This window comes from Megalopta genalis, chromosome 11 (genome assembly GCF_051020955.1).
Source record: "Megalopta genalis isolate 19385.01 chromosome 11, iyMegGena1_principal, whole genome shotgun sequence".
NCBI classification, from domain to species: domain Eukaryota; kingdom Metazoa; phylum Arthropoda; class Insecta; order Hymenoptera; family Halictidae; genus Megalopta; species Megalopta genalis.
The window spans coordinates 6,941,520-6,957,900 of NC_135023.1; the positions used below are offsets into that span (position 1 = coordinate 6,941,520).

Genomic DNA, 16,381 nt, shown 5'->3' on the forward strand with positions numbered 1-16,381 from the left:
CGGAGACACCCGGTAATTAATCTCTACCAGGAAGCTTTCTACCGAATCCAATTTCTGTCCCACCATATCGGAGCACGAATCTCCGCCGTAAAATTCTAATTCCGCGAGTAATCGGAGATAAAACCGTGGCCGGCTTCGTGAGGGTCACGGCGTCACGTTAAAAACCTGCTGTGGTTCCGTACTTGTTCCCGAAGTGGTCGCAACGAGGATCCTATCTTGTCCGACAGCCTCCCGGTCCCTCGAATCCTTGATCGACTTCTTCCTGCCCACGGAGACTTTGCTGCGGAAGCTGCCGCCGCGGGCGTTCGACCAGAAGTTGGCGAAATTGTCGACGGTCCTGATCCTGCAGGACCTGGACGAGCACACGGTGGCTTTCCTGACGACATCCGGCGACTTCCGCTCCAGATCCTCGACAGTCGTTATCAAGGAGTCGAAGGTGTCGATGTTCAAGTCGAGGCTGACGGCTCCTTCGTCCTGGAGAACGACGTCGTTCACCGACAGGCTCCTGGCCTTGGATCCTACCATCAGAGGACGATCGCAGTTGCCTGTGTCTCTTCGATACACGAACTTCTCCTCGCAGGATCTCTGGGGATCCACGAGGACGGTCAAGCCTGGATCCTGGCCAGGCTTCTCCGGGGAATCGTTCTTGCAGTCGTCCTCGATGCAACGATCCAAGCTGCCGGGCTCGAACAAGAAGCTCGAGACGGAGGAGTCCAAGGAGCTGTCCAGGCAGAAGGTAGGATTCTCGTAGGACACGCGGTTAGGATGACAAACGTCCTTCCTGTCGCAGCAGGACGAATTCCTCGTCTCCTCGCAGCTCTTCCAGCGGAAAATATGCGCCACTTTCGGCGACATGGGGTTGTTCGCCGGCTTCGACGGTTTCTCGGGCTCCTTGCGGCTCTTCCTCATTATCCTGTCCGTCAGACACAATTTGCTTTTCAGCTCCTTGCTGATTTTCTGCGACTCCAGCTCGTTCTCGCTCGTCGAACGCCTGGCCCCGCCCTCGGGCGGCCCGTTCGCGTTCCTCGGAGGATCGCCCGAAGGGTGCTCCGTGTTGCGGGCAGGGCTCGAGGACTCCTCCACCAGGGATAACTGTTTGTTAGGACGTTTCCGATCCCGCTGATCCCGCACGCTCACCGGGGACAAATCAAAGCCGGCGTTCAGACGCAGATTCGCGTGCGCCCGTAGCTTCGACATCAGCTTCAACGACGCCCGGAAGGATCTCGACCTTTTCAGGGTCGACATCCTGTCGCCCGACGACCGCCTCGAGAGCAATTCCATCTTCGGGCTGGACGACGAGGATTTGTGAAATTTCATCTGGACGCGACCTTCGGTTCGCCGGCGATTCCCCCTCGTCCGATATCCCGATATCCACGGAATTTACCAACGATCTGTGCCCAAGACGAATCCTTCAAATTTTTGCCGCGCTATTTTTAGCCGGGATATTCTTGGAACTCGTCCCTTGTTGCGCAACCCGAAGGGATAGCTCGAATATTTCTTAAAAATTGTTTTATGCACTTGGATTTTATCTTCTAGGTTTGTTTAAATATATAGTTTTAGATTGGTCCTCGACGTCGATTACCGGTCCGAAAAGTTCCCTAGAATTTCTACATTATTTCTAGAATGATCTTTCAACCGTCCCTTTACGTTAGGTTCGCTACGTCGACGTGCCGAATTTCCATAATTCGCGCATCGTTGCAGCCTTACGAAAATTGCACGAAGCTCCGGAATATATTGTTTGCGATCGTCGGCACACTTTCACTGAAACTACCCGGTAATCTATGGTCCCAAGCTTTCTCTCTTGTCTCTCCGTGATCCTCCCGCTCGACGATCCGATTAAATATTCTCTGCATATGTACAAGTATATATTATTTCCGTGTCTCTTTGGCAAAGAAAGTCTTTAGTCTCGTCCCTGGCGTCTTCTTTGGCGCGAAGAAGCTGAAAAAGAAGCACTTTTGCAGGCGCAGAAGGATCGAAACGGGCACGGTCAACTCTTTCTCTGTTTGGAAAACACGACTAGTATACCTCGGAGCTAATCATCGGTTTCTTAGAACGCGGTCTGGGAACGGCGCGACGCGAATCTGCTTCGTCGTCCGTTAAGGTCTAGACCGATCAAGGCCTTGGAAACCATTTCGCAGTTAACGTAGACGCATAAATGTTCCCGTCGCCTCTCGCCGGAGGACGTAAAACTTAAAAACGGTATCCCGCGTTCCCCATCGGAGCTTGATGGTCCTCTTTATGGCGCAGTTAGAGACAGCGACGCGGGCAATCTCGGCTCTCCGGTTAACAATCCGAGATGCTCCCGCTTGGAAACAGGAGTGTCTTGTTGCGCCATACACCGCGTTTCCATGAATGAAAATTGCGAGTAAACGGCGCGAATCGCGTTGCAGAGCCGAGCGAGAAATCCAACGAGCCGGGACAATTGCGAATTCCATATAGTTCGCCCATCGGAATCTTGTCTGGCACGCGCGAATCACGACGAAAACGCGCTCGAGAAGGGTGCACCTGCGAAACGTTAAACGTTCCTCCGATCGAAATCTTAATTAAGAGAAACGTAGAATTGCGAATTTTCCGAATTCATCGAATCGACGAGACGCGGGGAGCTTCGATCTCAGCGAGACGAGGCAGCTGCAAATTTTGCAAGTTTCGTCAATTAAAATGTTGATCGCAGCGAGCGAGATCCGCAGAGACAGCATCCGGAGGCAATGCAATTTCGAATCCCATTCGATGCAAAGACTTCCCTAGCCGTGAACGAAGAAACTAGAATATTTGCGAGAGAACTACGAACTTTGAAAAGTTTTCTCGAACGAAGCTCGCAGGAGAATACAGAGATCTCTGGGATTCGATGAAGAATCGAGATTTCGAGAGAGCAGGAGATCGCCGCATTTAAATCGGAGCCCCTATAGCACCACCATAATTCTCCCGTCCCTAATTCCGCTCCAACGAAGTCAGTTCGAGCCGTGCAATAATTCACCGGAAAGAGAACCACCGTAAACAGTTTCACGTCCACGATTCGGTGGAACCGGTCTTCGTGGCGATCGACGGTTCCTACGGGCACACGTGAATCGATTTGCGAAAGCGGGGGCGTGATCGAGCCGCGGACGATCGAGCCGTGGACCGCGGGAGACAATGGGTCCGCTTTGGTGCGTGTCGCACGGAGGACTGGGACGATTTTATTATTTACTTAGCGGCGAGCGAGCCGGCCCACAATTGCCCATTACGAAGAAGTGGCCTGAAACGTCGCCTCTTCCTCCTCGAGACGAGCGTGACAATTTGTTAGGCCAATGAAATTTATTGCCGCGTCCGTGGTCCGGCAAGATCGGGGGCGGGATCCACGAGAAGATCGAGGTAAACGTACCCGTACCGAACGGAGATCGATTTCTCGTGCCGTCGATTCGCAACGGTGCGCAACCGTCCGCGATGTTATTTTATCAATTGGAGAATCTGAACGCAGAATTAAACGAGATCAAATCGTGCACGCCCGCTCGTGTACGCAAACATAAAATCATTTCTGGCGAATTGTTGGAGAAAAAAAACGATATGTATTCTGCCTCGATGAAGCTTCATGCAATCGACGCGAATCATTTATACGATTAATTCGAATCGCTGTTATTTGAATAAAATATTCGACTAAACGGTACGCATTCGGATGATTATCTGAAATAAATACTTGCTCGAAACAATTCGAGTAACGGCCAACGTCGGAACAGATTCATCTCTTTGGAGCAGAACGTTCTATGAAGTTACTTATTCGCTTCTGAACCGCAGAATCCGGATTTGGGACCACCAGGCAAACACAGATTATCGGGACAGAGATTGTTTTCTTAGTTCCGGGAACGGCGGATGTGTAACGGAAACGCTGCAACTTGGGTTACGATAATTGGAAGCTGGTCAATGTTTGTCTTTCGTGTTGCATATACCGGCGTCGAGAACGATCCGGCCCACCCCTCGGACCCTTTGATGCAGCGAAACCACCATAATGCAAGCTGTTATTCTAGACACTAGTGAACCGAGGATGCAGGAACTTCGGTGGATCGTAATATGGGAGAAACGTGAGATTTTGGGCTTGACAGTCGCATCGCGAACGTTCCGAGATGTGAAATTCAAGCGGACGAAACGTTTCCCAGTTTCTTGGAATTTCGGAAATTACCATTGTACTGAAAAATTGATATTTATGGCAGCGCGGACGCTGCAACTCTCGTCGTCGAAATGAAATAGGAATCGAGAATTGAAGAGAGAACAGAAAATTCGTGAAAATATTTCGAGCGATATATCGAGAAACTCGCGCGCGAGAAATTTCTCTAACTGAAAAATTAACCCTTTGCCCTCGAGTGACGACTCTGAGGCGCCACTGAAATTGTTATATCATGTTCCACGATAACTTTCATACTATCAAAGCATAGATTGAAGAAATCTAAATTAAAAGTGTAACTGTTATACGAGTCGCAAAACTCAATTTCATACGCATAAAGTGAATTTTATTATACAAAGTAATAACTCCGACAATAAGTTAAACAAATTATTTTAGATTTACAGTTAAAATGGCTTCGAGTGCAAAGGGTTAACAGAGACACGAGTAAAAGTCTGCCAACGTTTTCTCTGGACCCTGCATCCCCTGGTTCAGCGAATAAAAAGCGAAAGGATTAATCTCGACAGTCTCGAACAGCACTAATTCAATTCGAGGATGCTCGGAATCAAATGGAGACAATTGCAGCTCGTTTCCCGAGCCCTTAACGGACGAAGCGGAAACGCGAGTATGCAACGGCGAGGTTTAAAGGACGGAAGTAAGCGACCCCGATAAAAGAAGATTCGTGGAAACGCGATCGTGGAAATTCGACGTGGTTTAATAGCTAATCGGTCACCGGGGAGCAGAGGAGGGAGCAAACTGTTCGAGGATGAAGCGAACGGAACACGGGGCGTCCGAGAAGCGTTTCTTATCGACACAATAGCTTTCTGTTGGCGAGAGTAGGTGGCTCGATTCCTATTAACAATGGAAATCTGTTCGAGATCGGTCGATAGAAGCCCTCTCTCTTTCTAGATTCTAGGAAATCTAATGACCGAGGCGTTATCGCGTAGCCAACAACGCAGATAGATAGCCAATCAAGACGATACGTGGGATAATTGTGCAAACGAGCCCGGACGAGTGCATGTTAAACAGTGGCGAGTGTAGCGTAGTATTATAAATACATCAACGATTAGATAGTCCGATGTTTTCGACGGAACGACGACGGGCAGATGGTCGAATTCAAAATGTTGATTAATGGTCGTGGGGAATTCGTGCGTTCGTTCCGACAAATCTCTGCGCCGCATTTCTTAATTCGCGGTCGCGTTGATTGTACGCTCGCCGAAGTATTTTTGCTTCGGACTCGTTATTACGTTCGATAGGAGAATTAGATATTCATCGATTGACCGGTCGTAGCGTTAACGAGGAAAATGAAATTACAGAGCAACCGCGGGCACCGTGGTTCAATTAATTAGGGTACGTAGGTGCGCGAAAAACAGCGGGCCGCTGATTAACCGTCGGAAAAAGGAAAGGAAAGTCGGTCTGAACGCGGAGAAAAGAAATGCGCCCGTGTCGTTGGCGCACTTGAATCGATCGAGCGGAATAAAACCGCTTCTCGCGATTACAAATTGGAGTTCGTTAGAAGTTAACGAGGTAATTACGGGTCTGCGGAATGATAATGGGATAATTAGAGCTCGGCTAAATAAACAGCGGACTGATTTGTCCTGGACCCTGTAACGGCGGCGGGCATCGACGGACGAACGAATGCAATTTTACGTTTACGAGACATCGATCGACGAAATTATTCCATGGAATATTCTTACGCGAATATAAATCCGCCGAACTCCGCGAAACCGCGTGAATCGGAAGGTATCGAAACAAGGAGTCGATAGCTAATTCGCCGAACCGCTGATTATAAATCTCGAGGCGATCGATGCTCGCACAGCTCCAAAAGGACAACCGTTTAATTTATTAATCCATCGAGCTTTAATAGCTGCTAATCGGTCCCGAACAACTTGCTAATAGGACTCGATTAATACTTCAGTAATCGGAGAACCATCAACAGAACCGCTTCCTCCGCTGTTTAATGGACGCAATACCACGGACTCGGTACATTCCGCCTCTCCTCCTCCTTCTCCTCCTCGAGCGTTAAACTCCTGATATTCGACTCGTCCTCAAGGATCGCCGCCGATCGATGGATCCCGGCGAGAGGAGAAACCCGACAACGAGAAACAAAGGGGAAGAAAAAGACGGCAGCACGAGCGCGGCCCACTGCGTCCTGTTTCAACGCCCATTGTGCTAATAACCGCTAACAATGCTTCCGTTTCCCCATTCTACTCCGCGATTACTGTCTCACGATCGTTGCCGAGGAAGATCCCGTTGGCGCCCATTTCGCCCCGGGATTTTGCAACGAGTTAAGGATCGAAGTTTCGATTCCTGTTTCAGTCGGAAAATTGCCTTGCTCGGCTAATTGGAAATCACTAGCTTCGCTCTGCTCGTGTTCCCTGTCGCTCGAAGATTTGTGCCCGAGTAAAAAGCCTCTACTCGATACATTCGTCGGGCGTAGCAACGAAAAAATGTTCTGCCTTTCAGGCAACTCGCGAGCGCGCTGCAATTTTATTTCTTCATCGCCTTGATCCTTTGACTATTGGCTCATTCAACCAGTTAGTCGTGGCGCCACATTTCCAAGCGATGACGAGTATACTCGTCGGACACAGCTAACTGGTTAAGAAACTCAAACAAACGTTCCGATGCTTTCTTGTTCTTCAAGCTTTATCTCAATTACCGTGTCTATTCTAAGAAGAATCTTAGAAACTTTCTTGATGATCAAAAAAGATATGATTCGCTTTGCTAGGATGACGCATCGTAGATTCTCGAAAATTATGGGTTTGTTATCGGTGGATGACGCGTTAACAATGCTGCATTTCGATTGCGTACGGTTTTCAGCTAGCTGCAACTAGGTAGAATAGAAGAATTTATTTAGGATAAAAGAATTTATCTAGAATAAAAGAATTTATTTAGGATAAACGAATTTATCTAGAATAAAAGAATTTATTTAGGATAAACGAATTTATTTAAGATAAAAGAATAACGAAGGAAACAAAAGCTGGCGAACGAGAAGGATTTTGCCAACGAATCGTTCCGGAGCTAGATTTAGCCGTTTTTTCTTCCGCGTTGCAAAATAGTTAATTGCAGGATCGCTAGAAAGTTGCGAAAAATTCGATAGCGTGGCTGAATAGCCAGTTTTTGAACGGGAGGTCGATAATCTCGGAAACGGATGCGCGCAGACGATAGAAAGCGCCGATAGAAAGGGAGATTCGGAGGGGCACGGACCGGGGCCCCGATTTCAATCCGCGGATATTACTTTCCTCGTCGAGGGGGAGAGAGAGGGGGGAGACACGAATGAAATTAGGACTTTTACTGCTTCCTCGGGCAGACGGCGCTCCCGGCCGCGGCCATTAAGAGAGCGCTAATGAAAGTGGATTATATTAAAGAAAATTGCGCGCCGCGTTTTCTTCCGTCACTTCGGGGAAAGACGTGTAAATCTGGCCGGGTGGAACGAGCCACGCGGTGCCGCGGAAAAGGGAGCAACGAACACAAAAAGTGCGAGAGAAAAGAGAATGGGAGGGAACGGCAGAGAGGGGAAAAAGAGCGAAAACCGGAGGAACAGAGAGAAGAGGTTGCTTTGAAATTGTAATAACCGGCGCGGCGCGCGCAAAGAGGGCACACATCGTCGAACGAGAGATACGAGGCCGGGGTAACGAGAAAGAAACGCGAGCGCGGCTAATAAACGAGCACCCAGACACCGTCGTTTGCTATCCAACGTACGATATGGCAACGAGGATCCTGGCCGGTCCCAGCGACGCGGAAATCCTGACCAGCTCGATACCCGGGAACGAAACCAGATCCAGACACCAACAGACCAATTTATTCCTGAATCGTGCAAACAGAGTCCTTCGCCGATAAACCAGGACTCTTATTTTTCCCCAGACGTCGTTACTCCCTTCTAACAATATCGGCAATTCTGACAATTCGATGAAAATCGGAACTCAGAAACCGAAGAGTTTCTCGTGCGAAATAAGAATTCTCGCAGACTCTGCATCGATCTATCCCGCGGGAAAATATGGTTTTATAATGGAACGAGACGCGCCGGCTGCAAACAAACAAACAAACCACTCGGACAAATAGCAATTAAATTGTCCCGGGTCCCCTGTCCACGCTCGATATTTACCTCCCTTTTCACGGGGACGGCCCCGTTATGCCTTCGATAAACAACGATCCGCTTCATCCGCGACGCGGGTTACCGTTCCTCGACGTCGTTAATACGTATCGGTGTTCCGTAACGAGACCTGAACCGCCGAGTTAATGAACCGATCCGGGAAAAACCGTACGGAAACGGAGCGGAGATGGCCGTCCATTGAATCGGCAAGAGCAGCTACGGAAACCTCTGCGGAACTGCTGATCAAATTAGATTTTGCGATGCAAGGGGTTATGGATAGTTTGCGGGAAATGGTCTAAGATGATTGGACGATGGACTTCGCCAGATACAGCGAATTCTCCTTAATTGATTAGATTGTGCACAAAAATGGACAATTTGGGGAGAGGAGATACGATTATTCCCAAATTACCCATTTTTGTGTACGATCTAAGCGTCAATTAGGGAGAATTTACTGTATAAATTTGCAGCCTCTATCATCTATTATCCGTGGCAAATATCTAGTTCTCCATTTTTTAAAGGAAATTTGGTGCAAATTCGACAGGGCCAAAGTATTGTTCGCGAAAACTAGAAAAGTCGAGAGGACCTGGGAATCTATCATGTTCAAGGCAGTTAGGATCTCAGCAGTACAATGTACCCTTTGAGTCTGCGACCTTATCGGTAGACTGGCCGCGATAAGCAGCAATATCTTACTTCCTCTCCGGTTCTTTGACATCGACTGACGCCTTCTTCCGGTTCCGAAACTGTACGAATCAACCTGAGACGTTCCCCGGACGAACTCCGAAGGACGTAACGCGAAGGTGCAATTAAAACGCCGAGTGTTTTATAAAGAGATAACTCGGACTTAAGGATTTCGTGGAGGATCTGTGGTATCGTGGCTATAAGAAATAGCTCTGGCGAAAGAAAATTACTGAAATACGCAGGAAAGCGTCCATGAGGGATCTACTTATGGTTATGCAAGCTTCCATGCATGGCGGTTTACCTCGCAAGGACGCACGTGCGTCCGTTCACTACCGTTCGAATACCATCGAGAGCAAGTCGACCGTAGAAGCCGAGATAGTGGCTCATCGTGTTTTCCAAGAAGGAGAAAGACCTGCTCCTTGTCTGGCGACAGCGACATTTGCCGTGACTTTATGGCTTTCGAGTCCGAAATCCAAAGGATCCTCGAATAATTAAAAAAACTGATCATAAATTGGAACCGGGTTTCTTTATATTAGCTTATATTGGAATCCTTCTCAAAATTCTGCGATGATTTATTCAAAGTTCTTTAGGTGTAATTTTTAAGCGAAAGTTGACGCATAGAGCATTATGCCAAGTTCATTGGAGACACCAGAAAACAATTCAATGGCTAAGCTTTATAGCTTAACACTAAACCTACCAAGCAATAATACTAACTGGCATATAATGCTTCACAAAAGTGAGAAGACCGAATTTATTTCGAATTTGTAAAGTTTTTACTATAAAACTTGCTCCAATAATATAACTTATTCAAGCGTTTTCCACGAAAGAGTCTCGGAACTTTGCAGAATTGCAAAATAAGAAAGCGGTCACTTTGACCGCGGTAGGTTTAGTGTTAACGTATACATTTATGCTTATGCTTGTTTTATGTTTATGCTTGATTTTGCTAGAATCAGGAGAGACCCCAGAGTAACATTAAACGAATTATAGCAGAATTATTTGAGTCTCGTTCATTTAAAAATATTAAAATATTATTTGCACTATAAAACATGCATCGATTGTTATTCAAATAATTAAATTATCTGGAAATTTGGAATGTGAAACAGCAAATAAAACGTTGTCAATATGGCAGCATAGAATAAACCAGATTATCTATAACCCAGACGTGAGAGCCAAGAAAATAAATACGTTAGATAAATTATTCGATCAAAATGCTTGTCACACGTGCCAACGAACCAAGTTCGGAACCAAATAAAATTTGAATCGATATCCAATCTGTACGTCGGCTCAAATCAGATCTCCACCGTGGGAACAGGTGTCACGGCAAAAATAGCTGTCCCCGAAAAAGGTCACCGATAAGAGACCATGTAGTTTTTCGAATTACCTGTACGAGTGCTTCATCCGTGACATTTGTCAATTATCAAACGAAATCGGCTGTTCAAAGGAACATTTACAGCGTGTGTTCACTTTCAAACAAATAACACCTCTAACAGGTGGAATCACCGATCGTTCGACAATGGAAATAAATTTAAGCGCGACAACTCGATTTCTCGTACAAATCGAGAATTCGCTGTTTCGATTAGCCGCTGGAACACGTTTCAAAATTGTAAAAACAATGAACAGATAAAATTCGCGGGAAATCCGACCGCATCCACCGAGCTAGGTATCGATTTCTTTACGTTACCGACCGAGGTGTGTTGTTTGGAGGCAAGCGTCCCCTGTTCGAAACTTAACCTGTCACTTTCCACGCACTTTTCTCGTGTCCGAGATTTTACGAGACACGATCGTAGGAACAGAGGCTTTTAGGAGCCGTCGATGCGCGTGTTTCGTACGCAAAACGGATTCCTGTCACGTCGATCGACACTGTTTCCCTCGAAACACTCCATGATCGTCCACCGTCAGCCTCGAGTCGCCGCTGCTTTTTCTTCTCGTTGGTACTCTTGTCGTACGTACAATTACCGTAAACTTTTTGCACAGAACGACGCCGATCGACGGGACACGGCTGTCGCATTTTTCACGGGCACTGTTCGAGACGATTTTACTGTGCAAACGCGATTTTTGTGCGCAGAGCGGCGACAACGATGTGCCATTGCTGGCGGGTACACATGGAACGCGACCCTTCCGGCGTGCAGCCGAACAAACAGCTGCCGTCTACCCCCACCACGCGGACGCCCCCATCGTTCTAGCTAGCGATAGGCTTAAATGTATCGCGAACCCAATCAAACGCGATCGCTGATCAAATAATTAGCCGTGCGAACAACTGTATGGTAAAACCTCGTAGGCCTCTGTTTAATTAAACAGAATTCTGTCGAGCTGTTTCTGTGCAGTTCAGGCGGTCAATACGACCGGACACAGCGTTGTCATCCTGGCCAGCGATGGGTTCGAATGTATTGCGAACGCAAACAAATGTGATGACTGGTAAAATAATTTGACACGTGTTCACATCGATTCACAGATACGTGATTGGTGTAATTAATGAGTTTATCCTCGCTGTTCTAGCTAGCGATGGCTTCGAATGTATCGCGAACGTGGACCAAATGGTACGTTCGATTAAATAATTTAACGCGTGTAAATATGTATTAATATGTTATTTGATTTGTGTAATTAATACATAGTGAAACACGTTTGCCGTCTTTGCTATCGTCAGCCTCGCATTTATTGAAATTATCTGAATCGATGTATGCGTAATTAACGTAATTGAAGCTCGTCCAAATGAAACATTATCGCATGTCGCGATGGATTAAAGTAGCCTCCGAGAAAAAAATGGGAGCAATGTGCAATAAAATCGATTGACACGTGCGAATATGTAACCGACCAGGTTATAATTAATTTTAATTGATTTCTCGTTAAACATGTAATCGTTGTAATGAAATCTTGCGCATACCAGCACATCAATTTAGACGTTGATCGATTTTACTGTGTTCGGAACGCAGTGAAAGAGATACAATGTCCACTAAAATAATTTCCCGCGTGTATAATGTGGATATAATGAATGTAAAGCTCGTTCGACGAGTGAGCTATTAATTAAAATTAATTCAATCGATAAATGTGGAACGAACGTGATTTATACGTCCGTAAATGATCAAATTTCATCGAGCGACGGAGCCGAACAAACCGTGTACAATAAAATGAGAATGGCAAAACTGAACGATCATCGTTTAATGAATAGAATTATCGTTCGACCGCATCCCTAATTCAGGCTTCTCACTTGCTCGCCAATTATTTCCAATTTACTACAATTAATTCGACATTACCGCATCCTCGATATCTACAGTTTTCATTTTTAATCAAATTACAAACAACGGTTTCGAGGTGTCATTCAGCGTTGCCGTTGTTATTAATCCAGCGAAAATTTCGTTAACGAAACCACCGTTAATATTGATTTCATTTCCTCGGCGTGACCGCAGTTTTTCCATTCTCGCCCGATAAAGTTCGCCAGGCATGATTTATCGTCTTTCATGTTCACCAGAAATTCGACGGATAACTGTCGCCGTTATTACGCGAAATAACGAACGAAGGGGAGGGGAGAGAGTGGTCGATCGAATTTTTGCCCAGGAAAAAAGTGCACTCGCCTGCGGAAACAATATTTCCAGCGTCAATATTTGCGCAGAGCTTTCTAACGTTTGCCGGCGGCTGATTGGACATATGTTTCTCGTATTGGCAGGCATGGTCACCTTCGCCATTTCGGATTATCGTGTGTCTGGTCGTAGACGAGACTATCCCATCATTATTAACATTACAGACGCTTTCGATAATTTCCTCGGCTAGAAAAATGTCCCGCGAAATTCTGTTCCAGTCCTTCGGCGTTCACAGCAGAAAATTATTTCTGCTATTTACAGACGATGGTAACACCTCGAGAAGTAATCAAGAACAACCACCCTTCCGCAAACGAGCCCCAAGTAAGACAATTCATTTCGACTATTTGGAAATGATTCGACAATAGCAAACAGCTCCAAAAATAATCAAGATCAACCACCTCCTCCGCAAACTGCATCGCAAGCTCCGGTCATTCGAAGAAAATTACTTTTGCCACCCTTCATACTCTCCATAATCTCCCTGGAGGCCAAACATGCTTCCGAGCGTGGCCGTGAAGGAGCGTGAAAGTTCACGCGATCTTTGGAAAGGTCGTCGAGTTCCCGGAGCTCGTAAATTTTCTAAACTTGGTAAATTCCCAACGAAATAGATGTGCAACCGCAAAATTAACGAAGTGCAGCTACGAACGTGAAAGAAATCAAGATCATCTAGCCTCTGTAGAAGACATTTCTGGACTGCGAATTTTCATGCAATATATAAATGTACCGCGACTGTTGTAAAACGCGAATGTCTTCCTTTGTTTAACAATTTTATTGGAACGAAAATGACCGATCGATGCTCCTCGATTCCGGCAATTTTTCTCATTTTCTCAAATTGCGGCTACTCGTTGTTGTCGTAAGTGTGTTAAAAGCCACAGTCCGGTCGTTCACGATTCCTAAATTAGGTAATGCTCTTACCGTGTAATTCGATAGCTTATTGGCGGAAGTTTGTGCAATAAAAGATCGAATTGCCGCGACTGGAATATTCGTGTCGAGAAGTCGCCTCTCCGCCCAGGCTCTGCCCACTGCAGACGCTATTACTTTTTATTGCACAATAGCGCCGACAGACTCTCCGTGAATGGGCCCATTATTCCCCGGCGACTCGGCTCAGGTATTCCAGGTAACTTTTCCCCTGGACCGAAAGGAAAATGAGGGTCGGCGGGGCCGCTTACCGTGATTCCTGCACTTCGCGCGGAGAGCGCCGGATAGACGGGACTCCATAAATCCCGGTTCGGTAGCGCCGGTGCTTTCCGGTGCGACCGCGCACGTGTCGGCATTTCCCCCAGATTTTTTACGGGCCGAATGCTAATTCGTTATCTCCCCGAAAGCATTCCTTGATTTCCCGAGCGTTCACCCGCGGCCGCGCGCACGAGTGAAACTCGCCGAAGAAACCGCGCGCGCCATTGTTCGATGAGAAATTGAATCTCCAGTGGTCTGAATGCGCGGAGAACAATGCGATCCCGCGAGCCCGTATTCGCGCCGATTAGGATCAAAGATTCACGGGACACCTTGCGATTTACTCGTTGGGAATCTACGACGATCCCTTTCTCAGAACCAGCCCGTCGATTGTGTCTCATTTCATGCACCTCGCGCTCGAGATGTCGAGAATTCCATTCACTCCTTGCCATACCTTGACGAGTCCGACTCGTAATAACCTGTCAACTGTGAATCCCATTCCGTTCCTCGAAGTCGGATGAAAGATTCTGTTCTCTTGTCGTCGATGTTCAATTCTTTATACTCGAGCGGCGAGTCTGAGACGTCGTTAAAAATTATCATAGCATAATTCGCAAACGAATTTGCGTTCTTGTATTTCTTCAATTGGTAGATGTGGTTTGAGCTTGAATGTAGTATCAACACTATGCCGTCCGCAGATCTCAGATATGATTCTTTCGTTTGACGCCGGCATAATAGCTTGGAAATTTTAGATTTTAAAAAAAATTTCGAAGATGGCGGAAATATAAATTCCTAAAATTAAGATACGACGTCCAAGAATTTTCGTACTTAATTCTTAGTTAAATAAGCACAATGCTATAGTTACTTTGCTGCCTTTCAACACCCAAGAAATATAGTTCAAATGTTATCTCAGTTTTTTAAAATGCCACCGAAGTGGTACCACCGGCATACAACAGATAGTTTTTGCATGGCACCAGCGTGGTGCCACCGGACGGCATTGTGTTAATAAATGCACTTAATTTCATACTGTAAACGAGATGAAAACAATGTGACAGGTGATGAAGATATTCTCACACGAACAAACAATATTGAATCGGAAAAAATGTCTGCGTCGATTAAATAAATTCGAGTGCGAAGGGCTAATCATTCGGGCAAATGTAGGCACGCGACAAATACAAATTTCCTTCTTCTTCCAACGAATGATTCTAATCGGAAACAGTTCTGATCGATTGCGACGGTAATGGCGTGGCAAGGGGCTAAAAGCACTGGAACGAGTAGTAACGCTGACGAAATGGCGAACGATTAATTCGGCAAGAGGGCCGTATTGGGCAGAGAGCCCATCGCGTTCCCATTAAAGAAACGGATCGCTGCAAGTAATTAGCTGACCGCGCGCGCGTAAATCGACTCGAGTTTCAATTTCCCAGGAAATCATTTTCTCCGATTCGTTCGGCGTATCGGCGGCTTAACGAGCCCTTATCAACGTCGGCTAGGATTCTCTCTCAGCTACGAGTTTCCTTGAAGCGAGACGCGTACAACGGACGCGCGAAGAGGAACCTCCCACGTAAATACGCGGAGCTAGTAAACCGCGAATACATCTCGAAAATGTTCCCCGTGCAATGTTAATGAAACATTCACGGGCTCGAGGGCCGCGATTTGTTCTCACGCAGGCCGTTGCAGCTCGTTACAATTTCATTTTCCTCTTGCATCCGTGACGCATCCCCGCGAGAAACTTTCCCATAATACGCTTGGAAAAAGCTCCGTCCAATTTTTTAATACCGAAAATTTCATTAAACATCGGGGAATTTCATCAAAATTTTCAGCGTGCTGACGAAGCCTGGGAAACCGCGAGCTTTAGAAAAATAAACTGGAAACACGGACCTCGCACTCTGTACACAGTGGACTACAACGGAATCGACATAAATTGAATTAAAATTCTGTTCTCTCCGTAGGGTCTCCTCCTCCTCCCTCCTCCGTAGGGTCCTTCTGGTCTCTCTTGTCCGTTCCGGTCAAGCTCCGTACGAATAATAAAAGCAGGGGGATGACGCGATCATCGATGACGCGGCCGCAAGTTTTCCCATCGCGATGTGGGAGGACGGTGCATCACGGTGACCAAGTTAGCAAGAATATAAAGTTCTCGCGATAACTTTCGTCGAGCACGCTTAACGCAGCGTCGCCGTCGGGAGATTCGAGCCATTTCTAAAAATAAACCCGGTTAATAATAGCCGAGCGCGATAATTCCAAGACAAAAGAAGAGGAACAACAGAGGAGAACGCATTGTCGTCTCGAGGGTGAAAGTTATCTTTTTCTTCGGGGTGAGTTCCGGGGTCGGAAAGCTGCAGTCCGTCAGGGAGCTCGGTCGCGGGGCGTTTATGGGGTCGGCGAGCTATAGCTGGGCGTGTCTTTCGCTCGGTCGCGGCAATTACCGCGGGGAACGTTGCAATTAAAGTCGTTCGAAGGATCGTTACCGGGCCGGCGAGATCGTATCGGCACCGAAAATACGGCGGGCTCGCGAGACAATATAGCCGAGTACACGGCTGCGATCCGCGAAATATATTTCCCAGAGGCTCACGGGAAACCATGGGACACTGCGACGAGATTGCCGCGGCTCTCGTCCGCGCGGACGGTCGCGTTGCGCTCGGCGATAAAGGAGAAACGACACACCCGGCGGATCAAAAGCTCCATAATAAAACGCCAACGCGATTAATAACAACCCCGTAATTTCATCAGGCGCCGGCGTCC

The 16,381-nt window shown here is 46.9% G+C and overlaps 1 protein-coding gene across 9 annotated transcripts in view; it reads right to left on the reverse strand.

Moving 5' to 3' along the window:
- Positions 1–16,381, reverse strand: part of wake (ankyrin repeat and fibronectin type III domain containing protein wide awake) — a 134,389-nt gene that overhangs the window by 15,552 nt on the left and 102,456 nt on the right. For 3 of the 9 annotated variants that reach the window (XR_013034454.1, XM_076525407.1, XM_076525405.1), the window contains exon 1: positions 183–3,178. The exons of 2 other annotated variants lie outside the window; for them this stretch is intronic. Coding sequence is in view for 6 of the 7 variants with exons in the window: in XM_076525407.1 (XP_076381522.1) it covers positions 183–1,317 (1,135 nt within the window). In the remaining variant the exon portion in view is untranslated. Of the gene's footprint in view, positions 1–182; positions 3,179–10,281; positions 11,018–16,381 lie in introns of those variants that run through there. 4 more of the 9 variants (XM_033480444.2, XM_033480445.2, XM_033480443.2 and 1 more) reach the window with 4 other exon arrangements.